This window comes from Anas platyrhynchos, chromosome 4 (genome assembly GCF_047663525.1).
Source record: "Anas platyrhynchos isolate ZD024472 breed Pekin duck chromosome 4, IASCAAS_PekinDuck_T2T, whole genome shotgun sequence".
Lineage (NCBI taxonomy): Eukaryota > Metazoa > Chordata > Aves > Anseriformes > Anatidae > Anas > Anas platyrhynchos.
In genome coordinates, this window is record NC_092590.1 from 34,505,776 (window position 1) to 34,518,021 (window position 12,246).

The 12,246-nt window shown below is 41.1% G+C and overlaps 2 protein-coding genes across 2 annotated transcripts in view; both read right to left on the reverse strand.

Moving 5' to 3' along the window:
* Window positions 1-214: 214 nt before the first annotated feature.
* On the reverse strand, window positions 215-4,064 carry LRAT (lecithin retinol acyltransferase). The gene is made up of 2 exons (XM_013100924.4): window positions 2,250-4,064; window positions 215-2,137 (listed from the first exon to the last, which is right to left on the reverse strand). Exons 1-2 carry the CDS (start codon window positions 2,817-2,819, stop codon window positions 1,985-1,987), a joined length of 723 nt encoding a protein of 240 aa, XP_012956378.3. The 5' UTR covers window positions 2,820-4,064; the 3' UTR covers window positions 215-1,984.
* Window positions 4,065-6,077: 2,013 nt separating this feature from the next.
* LOC101793952 (uncharacterized) overlaps window positions 6,078-12,246 on the reverse strand; it is a 56,978-nt gene continuing 50,809 nt past the window's right edge. The window contains exons 19-20 of the mRNA XM_038178131.2: window positions 9,325-9,415; window positions 6,078-8,171 (exon numbers count right to left, since the gene is read on the reverse strand). Of these exons, the coding sequence (XP_038034059.1) occupies window positions 8,097-8,171; window positions 9,325-9,415 (166 nt within the window). The 3' untranslated portion in view covers window positions 6,078-8,096. The remainder of the gene's footprint in view (window positions 8,172-9,324; window positions 9,416-12,246) is intronic.

Below are 12,246 nucleotides of genomic sequence, written 5' to 3' on the forward strand. Positions count from 1 at the left end.
CTGTTCACTGCCCTTCTGGGATAAGTAAGAGAAATGCTACAGCATTATACGCCATATCAAGAGACCGTTAGACATTTTCAAATGAATAAATTCTATTTATATAATTACAGTAGTGACTACAGTTCATACCTTATGCACAGCAAGTAAAAAAACACATAGGAATTTAATGTAAATATTACTAATGCATACACTATGAAAAAGCAATTCATGTTGATTTAAAAAAAAAAAAAAAAAAGAAAACACCTTAACTTTAAAAGGGTTACCAGCCACAGTTACGTGGAGCATTACAATCTTTGAAAGCAGAACAGAAGCTGTTTACAAGGATCCAACAGTAATTGATATCCAGCTGCTTAGGAGCTAGGCTGCAGACTGATCGTGTCCTGAAAGCTAGGCTGAAATCCCCTCTCAGTTGATGACTGCAGCAATAATGCTGTTGTTTCCTATGAGACTGGAATTTCACCCCGGTCTTTACATTCTTTGTCGGTTATAGCAGAGGAGCCAGAAGAAGAAAGATTAGAGGGCGGCCAAAGAGACTCACAGTTCAAGAACCCAATCTTCAAACAGCTGTAGGTCTAGAGGAGGGAGTAGCGGGGGTAGAATATAGTTAATCAGAGTCTTACTGTAGAAATAGGACAAAATGGAAACTTTGGTAGCAGAGCTGATCAGGATACTGAACACGGCTGAGAAAGAAGTGAATCTGAGCTTGAGTCCTTGGAAAAGACACCATAGTATTTGCCTTTAACTAGAAAAGAAGGTGAGCATAGTGCATGAACGTGTAAGTGCGTGTATAGCATGCCATTCCAGGAACTGAACAATTTCTCTGCATACATTAAGACATTGCAAAAGAAAAATGACAACAAAACAATGTTTTGTAGCACTGAAACAATTAGTTAGATGAACTTGATTTCAAATCCAGCTTTACACATTCTTGATAGAAAGGCATCAACACTGGGGATTTTTAGCACCGACTGCTGGCTTACAACTTATTTGCAAGGGACGAGTATAAAAATATGTCTTCTTTCATGAAGAGGCATCCTGTTTTAAGGCAATATCCAAAACAATACAGTGACCACAGGAACCACGCCAACAACGCCTGATGCTTTACAGCACCCACGAAGTTCCAGTTACTGTGGGAAAGTGGGAACTAGATGGGCATTCATATTTCTTTTCCTCCTCCTTCCAGCCACATGCCCTGAAAGACTGGAAATCTGCAATATTTATGTATCACTAGCTTTCAAAAAGCAAACTGGTTTTCTCCCATACCAACGAGAACCCCTCTGTAGCCAGCCATACCAACCACCAGCAGCAGCAAGGAGAATGCTGAGGTATTGCAGGCTTTCCTTGAAAGTTGTTCAATACATAGCAAGTGTTTATGCAATCAATACAAATGAGAAATTTGTGAGCACTTCCCAGAAGGGAACTCACAGGACCACAGCCGGATACACTACTGCAGCACAGAGCACCCAGGCAAGGGCTGCTTTTGGCTATCAGAGAGGCAGTTTACCTACTTGTGTCTCCCCTAAAGGATATTCTTAAAAAGACAGTAACTTTTGAATATTAAGCATATCTGTCAAAGAAAGAGGCAAGTAGTTTGTTCTCCATATCCACCGCTTTGTGGCACTGCACCATCCGTTTTATCAATAGCTGAGGCACCCAGGTATGCAGCTAAGAAATTAAAGCACGCAAAGGATATCAGCAGAATCAATTATGGCTAAAGGCAAGGAGCAGAACTGCATCGCACCCCTACTTTTTAGTGATTTTAAGGGTGCGCGAGAATGTACTGACTGAGATTTTCAGGAAATCTATTACTCGGCTTACACAGTAAGCTATGCCTCATGCGCTGTATGCCAGACACAGCGGTCCTGCAAAACAGCACACGAGGTTAAGAAACGTTACACAACGCCGGTGAGTAATTTGTGCTTTTATAAATACAGTAGTGTACATCCTATATACAGGCGCCGTCCGCAGGCCCTCGGGAACGCCATCAGCCCGCCATCCACAGCAAGAAGGTGACGAGGATGGTGGGCAGCGTGGTGGAGGGCGCCAGGCCCAGGCAGACCACCGCCGCCAAGCCCACCAGCACCGAGGCGAGCACGCTCCTCTGGTCGCGGATGATCATCTTCACCGTCTCGCAGAACTGCAAAAAAGAACAAGCGGACAAACGCAGGGCGGCGGGGTTAGCGGGGCAGGAGGCGACACCTGAGGGGCTTCTCCCCGCTACGCCCCCCGTGTCCCCGCTGCCCCCCTACCTTGTCGGTCTGCAGGCTGACCGGGGCGCCGTAGCGGCAGTAGGTGACGAAGTGCTCGCAGTTGTTCCAGAGCAGGCTGTACGCCGTGGCTCCCACCAGCTTCTCGGCACGGCGGGCGGCCTCCTCGCTGCCCAGCAGGCGGTCCTTGAAGAGCCGGTCCATGTGGTTGACCAGGATGCTGCCGCCGTAGGCGAAGTCCTCCACCGTGTCCACGCGGATGCTGGCCGTCTTGGTGACGACGCCCAGGATGAGGCGCTTGTTGGTCACCACCCGCTGGATCTGCCGCCGGTCGTCGGTGAGGGCGGGCAGGATGTCGGGCATCAGGTGTGCCACGCGGTTCTCGCCCAGGTAGATGCCGAAGTGGACGAAGAGGGTGCGCGGCACCTCCAGCAGGTCGCCCCGCTGCAAGCACCCGGCGCCGGGCGGCGGCGGGGCTGGTGCCGGTGCCGGCGGCGGCTCCCCCCGGTCGGTGTCGGTGTCGGTGCCGGCGGCGGGCAGCGGCCGGAGGTGTGCGAGGAGCAGCAGCTTCTCCAGCAGCAGCGCGGCCGCCTGCGGCACCGCCTTCTTCATGGCCGGCCGGCCGCGGGACACCTCGGCGCCGCCGAAAGGGCCCCGGCCCCCGGCCCCGCTTTTCTAGGCTGCCGGGCGCGGCGGGGCGGGGCGGCCACCGGGGCCAGCCCACAGGGCCAGCGGCGAGCCGAGGGAGGCGAGCGGGGAGAGACCGCCCCGCCCGGCCCCGGGGGAGCCGCCTTGGTGGAGCCGAGGGGTAAATCCTGCCCTCAGAGCCGCGGAGGAGCCGCTCTCTGCATCCACAGCCCCCCCTCAGCCCCGGCACCCCGCTGTGGCTGAAGGTGCGGCTTTCCCCATCCCGCCGCCTTCCAGCAGGTTGGCCGTGGCTGCTGCAGCGCCCCGTGGGCTATCAGTGAAGCAGGAGCAACACGGGCGTCTAACACCACCCCGCCTCACCGGAGACAAACCCATTTCACACAGCAAGGTGCTTTTTTTGCTCCCCACTTGCTTTCTGTGATCCACGTTCACTGTGGCTTCAGGCCAAGACGCTGCTTATAAGGCTCTCCAGCAGTACGACTCCTTCAATCACTCCACTCCTTCAATCACTCCAGCAAAATAAATAAATAAATAAACAAATAAACGTTTCGACATCCCTGGCACAAATAAAAGGCAGAGGGGACAGGCAAGACCCGCCAGGTGAGAGCCTCCTACCACCTGAGCCAAGGCCCAGGGAGGATCCTGGGGACAGGACCGATGAGGCTTATCATTGACCCAGAGCAATTTTTCCACCACTCCCCAGTGAAGAAAATGTGCCATGGGTGTGGGTTCCTCCGCTGCTCATCAACAGGAAACGAGCACTGGTATCACCCTCCCCCTTTCCTCCTGCTCCCAGCAGAAAAGGAGCTTCCTGGGAAACTCCAGGTTATTCTCTGCTTGGTTCAGCTGCAGAGAGAGGTCCACAGTAACCTTGTTTAGCCACTGGTAACAAGTGCTGGGGCTCTGGCCTGTAATCAATGGGATCAGGCATTTGGGATTTTCTCTGGAGAGTCTCAGCCAAATTTTTATGCAACAGAGGCTTAGCTCTCTTTCATGCCCCCTACTGCATCTCACACCACTCACAAAGGAGGAAATACCTCATAGATGTGGTTCATGGTGGTGGTAGGAACCCTGTGGATTAGCCACCAGCCATGCAGCTACTTAAGATCTTTTGAAATCCAGACATTTAAACATATTGGGAAGGTCTGAGGCTTTTGTTCATGCCTACAAGTAAATAAAAACAGGCACAGAGTTTTTTCTTTGCATTTCAGTGCATTTTTAAGGTTTTGGAGAAAAGAGATTAAAAACATGACCTACGCAACAGAAGGGAGAGGAATTCAGCTGAACTCCCTGACAGAAACAGCTATTTCCTAACTGGATCTTTTACTTGGAGGCATCCTTTGTTTGCTTTCTTAACATTAGTGAGCTTTAATCCCCGAAATCACCAGGGTCCATTTCAAGTAAATCCAGAGAGGAAGCCAGGATGAAACCGAAGAAGAGGAATCACAATGAGGAGGAGACTTGAAGTCTTACTCCATGGGAGGGTTTCAAAGAAATAAGGTGATCTGTGTGACATTTCTTCAGTGATAGTTTCCTCATACCCAAAGCACTAATGAGCTTTGTCTCTCCCTGCCCCCCAAACCACTTACCTACAGGTTCAGAACCCCACCTGCAATGAGCACTAAAGGCACTACACAGCCGACAGATCTGTGAAAGAGCTTCACTCCTCCAGCTAAACACACACACAGTGGCAGCAAGCGAACGCCATCCCAATAATGCTTCATCACTACCCTGAAACTGTCTGACTATGCAAAACACTTAGTACAAACTCATTTCTGAATTATGCTTAATACGATAAACTCATTGCTGAATTAAACCGTTCAGAATATCGAAAGGAAAACCTACATGCCATTTTCTGTAGTCAAATTCCAAGGGTTGCAACACTTCTCTCAAACTGCCACCATGCAAAACAGAATTTAAATGTATACTTACCATTATTTTTTTCCTCTGCTCAAAGGTAAAAAAAATAAAAAATAAAAAAATAATGTAAGAATCATTTCACTGGAGATGGCTAAATTGAAAACATACTTTTTTTGCCTCAAGCTGGGACTCCAATGGCTGACTTCTTACCCATCCTCTTGGACTGCTTTTGTGCTGTAACTTTTATACCTTCATTAGACAGATTAAATTGCCTGAAAGCTGGCAAAATCATTTGAAGTATTAAATATAACACAGGAAACAAATTACTTGTTTGGACTGCTAGCTGCTATAGAATAATTTCATGATAGACCCCATGATTTATTCTTGAGATTTAGGTAAGATACAGTAATGAAGCTTTCAGAGGTGAAAAAGAAAACGCAGCCTTTGTTTTGTATTGCATTTGAGCTGCAGCACAACAAATTCCCAGGTAAGAGGTGTGAGCCAGCTTCCATTACACTGAAAGCCATTAGAAGGATCCTTGTTTTTAGAATTTTAGTCGTTATTATTTCCATCCTGCCTTCACAGCTAACACAACAGGGAAAAAGCAGGAAAGAAAGGCAACTGGAAGGGAGGGTGAGTACTTGCCTATAAGAGGAACAGCCCCGGTTTAACAAGCAAGTGAAATGCATTTGTTAACTGATTGAAGTTAAGCCAATGCTGGCTGCATGCATGCTCACCTTCCAGTACAATTTGTTTTAATCAAACTTTGTTTTCAATTGCTCAGTTTCTACTGTAGATTAACAAGCAAATGCAGCTTTAACAAGCTTTCAGGTCAGCTGGGATTGCTGGAACAAGTACAGGATCGTGAATTCAGAACATACTAAGGGGGATAAAAACTTTGGATAGGGATTTCTGGAGGATATGTTTTGCAAGAAAAGTATCTGAAAGGAAATGCCACTCGATTTAAGCTGGTGCACTGAAAGAAATAATGGACAGAAAACATGTTTGTGAAGGATGGTTTCACAGCATCCAAAAGGGCAATTCCACAGATAAAAAACCCCTTTGTAGTCCCATATCCAATCCACTTGAACACTGTACAGTTCTTTTAAACAAATTACAGACTCTATTGTAGAGCTGTAAATGACCAACCCTCTACAACATCGTATTGCTCTTTTCAGTTTTTGTATTTAACAAAGACCAGGGACACAAGAGATAAACTCTGAATGAAGAGGGGAACCAACAAGGCAAAGCATGAAACTCCAAGTAAGTGAAAGAACCCCCAAACAGAACATTAAGAACCTCTGAACTAAGTAGCACTGTCTTCCAGGAGAAAAAACAACTTAAATGACTTGAACAAATTAATACTTATAAATGTATACTTTAATTCTAAAATAGTTGCATACACATTTACAGAGTCACTTAAGCAGCATATACAGTAAATTACATACATGTATATTTACTGTAGCCTTTTTACCCTTGTAGGTTTGCTATTGAGGTTTATCACTTTTTTTTTTAATTTCCTCTCAATACATTTGTATGTTTTGCTGAACTAACAGGCTTCCAAATTATTAACAAGTTTTCTGTATGAACAATGAATGTAAACATGATAAAAACAGCACACCCTTTTCCCTTTAAAATTATAAAGTTGGATACTTTTCTGCAGTGAAGTACTGACTCATTTTTCGTGACAAATAGATTGAACTGTGATGATTACACAGGTAGAACTTTCAACTGGCTAACAGAGTAACATGTTTAGATGGATAATGCTTTCACTTATACCTTCAAGTCAAATGAACAAGACCACAGAAAAAGGTGGGAACAATTCCTTGTGCAGTCCTCATTAAAATCAAAAAGCAAGGAAATTAATAATAATAGCACAGACTGAGATTCACTAAAACTGAAGAGTTTTGGTGGTTTACAAAATACTTATCTTCATATTTTTTCCATGATATTATTAGTAACACCTCATTTTGTCAGCACTAAACAAGTAATACAGTCTCCCCAAAATAAAGGGAAAGATAAACTTCTGAATAAAATACATCTGAACATACAGAGTAATATTCATATGGCTTTTGTGGAGGAAATACAGACAGCTATTAGGAGAGAAGTTGCATCCTGATATTGCCATAAGCAGCATGACAAGGATCTTAGAGTTTCTGCTTGCTTATTTAAGTGAAATGGTCTAGGAGTATCCTAGTTTGAGCATGGTAGCAATATTTTGCTGCTAGGGAGAAGGTTGGATGCAAAAAAGGAAATAGTGGTAACCGGCAGTCGGAACAGAAACAAGAGTGCACTTTATTCAGCACAGGACTCCTTCACAGCAGGAGACAAACCTTTCTGTAGACGGCTTGCAGACCATTCTGCGGGAAATGCAATGCAAATGACAGCCAAATAGACTTAATCCAGACAGGACTCTGGTACACAAAATAAAGATTTAGCAGGCCCAAAAGAAAACAAGGCACACCTGCACTGCCTGGTCCCCCCTTCTCCCTGCTAGGACTACCTCATAGCAAGAGAGAGTGAGCAGAAAGCGTAGCTCACACCGTTCTCCTGTCTGCATTTTCCAATTGATTCTCTTACCAAGGATCACAATTTGTTACTGGTTAGTGCTTTTCAACTGATGTTCCCAACATCACTAAGATGTTGGGAATAGTAAAGAAATCTGTCATTAATTGGACAAAGTGCTGGCAGTTCAGTGAATCACCAGCAAAGGTGATTATTAATTAACTGATTTACTATCAGTTAATATGTAATTGTTAACATTACATTTCTTTACTGCCCTATACTGCCCTTGTGCTTAAGGACATGGTTTAGTGGGTAACATCAGTGGTAGGGGGACAGTTGGACCAGGTGATCTTGGAGGTCTTTTCCAACCTTAGTGGTTCTGTGATTCTATAGGGAAAGCTGTTCTCCAGTGCTAACTTCTTAGCGACGCACATCAGGTTACCTAACTTCGCTCTATGTGCAGGTCAAATACAGTTGACAGGAGTTCAACTATATCAGTCCATTTAGTTTTTAAATAAAGATTTAGAGAAGGAAAAGAGATGAACGGAACAGGAGGCAATTTTCATCTTGGAACAAAGATTATCTTGTCTCATAATTAAATGTTGCAATTTGTTTAATTCTATTTTACAGGAAATAAATTAATTCTTCATCCAATGTATTATCTAGACAGGAAATGTTATCAGTCACAGACAAAGCTATTAGTCTGCTATTACTCAAAACAGTTGCTAATCTGTGCCATTTAAGCTAAGCCTCAGAGAGAACTGTCACTAATTTCTCCTCTGTGACTTTTTTAAGTCTGACTTAAGAAGCCAGTTCTTGCTTATAGTATTTTTATACTGCTCAGTGTTAAAAAAAAATATATGTATCAAACACCTGTTATTCTATCAGTGATTTTAAATCAGGAACATTTTTAATCTGGAAATCCAGAAGCATCTGCCCGAGTGCTTTGCCCTGTAAGAAAAAAAAAAAAAAAAAAAAAGGTAAGCAACACATCATCATTCTATCTAAATATATAACTTTCGTAAATCAAAACTGTTTCATATGGGATTTATTTTTTTTTCCTATCAGTGTAAGAGCCCTTTCATCAGTGTAAGAACTCAGCATGTTTTGTATGTTTAATGTGTATTTACCTCTATATACCTTTATACAGATTTTGGGTGAGTTTTTCATCAAGACTTGGATTATATATTCACTCAAATTATACTTTTTTCTATATGCTACATTTACCTTTTCATTTTATTACGTTAATTCACAAGTGAGGCAAATAAGTAAGAAATACTACACAGTTGAGTCTTCAAGCATTTAATCCTTAAGACTGAATAGTTCCTTCAATTTGTTACCTACTGCTAAAATCAATTTGATTATTATTCAGCTCTGCTGTCCAATTCATACCTAGCATCATCTCACTTTGTGAACAAACCTATTGACTATCCTGAGATTATTTGTACACTTGAGTATTTCTCAGCCTGTAGTGGCAGAACTATGATTTACTATAGCTATAGGACTGCCATGTTAAGAGATCTCATCATCAGGTTTAGATGTCTCAAATATTTAATAATCAAAATGTACACTTGCAAAAAAATAATTTGCATAATAATTCACATAATATGGTCAACACAAAAGATCTATGTATCTATTTCAGATACATATCTATATATCTGTATCTCTTTCAGATTTATATTAATAATAATTTAACTATATTAATTATGGTTCAAGCTAGAGGAGTCAGTGCACAGCTGATGGTTTCTGTGTGTACTACGAAACACTATCAGAATTGTGCAGTAAATTTGTATTCTCCAAAACAGCCTTTTGAAAAGCTAATTTAGTTGGTCCATCTAAAACCACAGGTAAGGACAAACTATTAAGAGAATCTTCAGATCAGTTATCTTGTACGTACCTTTTTCACCAGATATTCTACATCAACTCTCTACTTCACTATGCTGTTTTCAAACCTTGAAACAATGATGTAGATAATGTACGCTAACAGGAAATGAATAGGAACTACAGAGTCAAAAACAAAAGCTTACAGTTCCAGCTCATAAAGATGGAAGAGACTGTGTGATACTAGTCACAGAAGATAAAACTGCATTAAATCAATACATGCCTGTGGGTCACTTCTCAGGGATGCTATGCCACCACCACCAAGGGAATTCTTCAGAACAAAATTTAATCCATGGACTCCTGGCAACTCGTACCTGTAAAATAAAGTTTACTTTTTTCTTTTCTTTTCTTTTCTCTCCAGGAGATTTTGGAGGAAAAAAAAAAACACACACACACAAAAAAAAAAAAAAAGACAACATGCAAAAATTTGGATGCTCATGGTAGCATCCTCACTGATGAATCAAGTCTAAAAGTTAACTGATGGTTAACCATGGCTTTCTCTGACTTCTCGTTCCTCACCCTTACCCCAAATCAACTATATCTGACAGTTTTAAAAGAGGATCATAAAGCAATCAGTCTCTTATTATTCAACTTCAAAACTCAATGATTTCTAGTAAGGTAGTTTCCTGCTCCTTCCCTCTTTCTTCTCCATATAGAAAGCTCCATAGGCAAGAGGTTCAAATCCAGTCAGTGTGAGTTAACAAAAATGGACAGAAGGAAGTATTTTTAATATTTCCTACTTCTAATGCTGAAAAATACAATCACGTAGTTCCCAGAACTCAGTTTTGCTGACAATGACTGCCAGCTGATTTGGAAGTCATGCTCTCCATTACTGAGAAATAACTATGAGTCACTAACTCAAACTCGTACAACTAACAATAGAGAATTTTATAACAAACAACAAGTAAAGCTACACTTCAACACTGCTGGAGCCATGTGCTTTGTTAAGATACAATTATTTTATTTTAGTGTAACTGACCCATTTTTCTGTTCCACCGCCACTGTAAGCATTTTTCCATCCTTGCTTTTGGCTAGTGCAGTTCCAATTCAGAAACTTTTGTAGAAGTTTGTCAAATGGCTTTGTGGTTTCCTAACAAAGCTATTTCAAATTCCATAAATAGGTCTATATCATATTTCTATTTTCCCGTCCCTTCATAGTTTTTCAGTGTTTTGTCTACTTCCTTGTACTCTTCCAGTGCTTCTTGGTTTTTGCCTTCCTGCAATATTTTATTTATCTAAGGACTTGATGGCTTTCCCTTTTTCTCCCTTAGTAAAAGATTTCATCAGATCATCAGCAAGATGAGTGACTGAAAAAAGACCGTATCTGACTCTTACTATGTCTCTGAATGTTTGACTGCTACAGTTTAAATCATATTTCCTCCAATGCTGCCCGAATTTCTTTAGTCATCTATCTGATAATCATCTGTTTGCAAAAGATTCTTCAAAATCTGTGCTCCAAAAGAGATGTAATTTCTTGAAGCACTATTGTACAGCTGATTCTGTCATTCTGAGGTTTTTCTCCAATCCCTTTTTTTAGGGCTGTGAAAATTATGGCTGTTGCTGATACTCACTACTCAGCATGCCCTTGTGTCCTGGGGAGATGCCCTAAACCTTTCATGGAAGCAAATGTGGTCAACCTATGATTCTGCTGAACAGCCTGGCAAACACTTCATTCTCATTATGCTCTTGCAAGCACCAATCAGTATATCTGCACGCAACTCCCAGGAAATGATTTGTCATTGTTCTTTCTACTCTTTCATTCTTATTTATTATTAACATTATTAGCTGTTATTAGCAAGAAATTTGCTGCTCTCATTCTGTTGACCTTCCTTTAAATCTGGTTGCCAGGCAACATTATCATGCTTAAAAGGCATATTCACTGGGAAAGCAGGATTCCATTTTATTTTTAAAATTTATTTTTTTTTATTAATCCAACAGTGCTCTACCAAACAAGCATATGAAAAATAAAGCAATTTCAACAATAAGTCATCTATGGAACACATTAAATTTAATAACATAATCAATCACACACCAAGGATCAGATAACCTTGCAAATTTTTTGGTTAAAAAACCCTATGCAAATTACAAATGACAATATGCTATGAGAACTACAGGTCTACCAAAACAATAGACTGAAAAGTTTTACCCTGAAAAACCTACAAAGAAACAACCATCATAATAGTCCTAAGCAGCAACAATACACCAGTCACGTTGCCATGCATTTACCCAACATCATTAAACAATTTAAGTTAAATTGAGTGAGATCTAAAAGAAAAGCTTTTGATTGAATTGCATGATTAAATAATGTTTAAGAGCTGCTTTTTAAGAGCACAGAACACAAACTTTTCAAAGAATAAGGCTGTGACAGAAACCAATAAAATAATGCAAATTCACTGTTGTAGCTAAATTCCTACACTTATTCTCAACAGGGGGGGCTGCTTAACTACTTCCCCTAAAGTAATGTCCATACTTATTCAAAGAAGTTATGTTTCCCTGTGAATTTCCTGTGAAAATACACAGAAATTATAATGTTATAAATATTGTTTATTGCATTTATATTGATAAAAAGACATCATTCCTCCTGTACGAAAAAAGCAGAAGCTGAATACATAGACTAAAAAAGATGTCTGCAGATGAAATATACTGTAGAGAGCTACATGAGGTGTTTTTTCCCCGCATAATAAATACACATACAAAAATCAATTTAAAAGCATCTGTATCCACAGAAAAGTAGTTTTGTTTTTCAGCTCCTAGTAAAAAAATCCCATAGAAAGCAATTAGCTGTCATATTGTTTTTCTGAGCACTAGAATGTTCTCAAAAGACAGAGAAGATAACCATACTTCAGAGAGAGAAGACAAAAGCAGCAAGTTCTCCCATGATAAATGGACAATCCTTCTTAAATAACTGACCTGAGACCAGAAATGAAAAGTTTCTTTTCTGTTTCTTCAAAAATCCTCAAAAAGAAGTGTATCTGTGAGAAGTTTTAATAGAGATACAGCCCTATATAATGGAAATATGTAACTGCAGAATTGAGGATGAAAGCTGTGTATAATTCCAGTGCTGATAAGAGATGAGCAAGTTATCAGTATGGCAAATGCTATAAACTAGTCAAGTTTTATCTATTGAAGAACTTTCCCTTCTCCA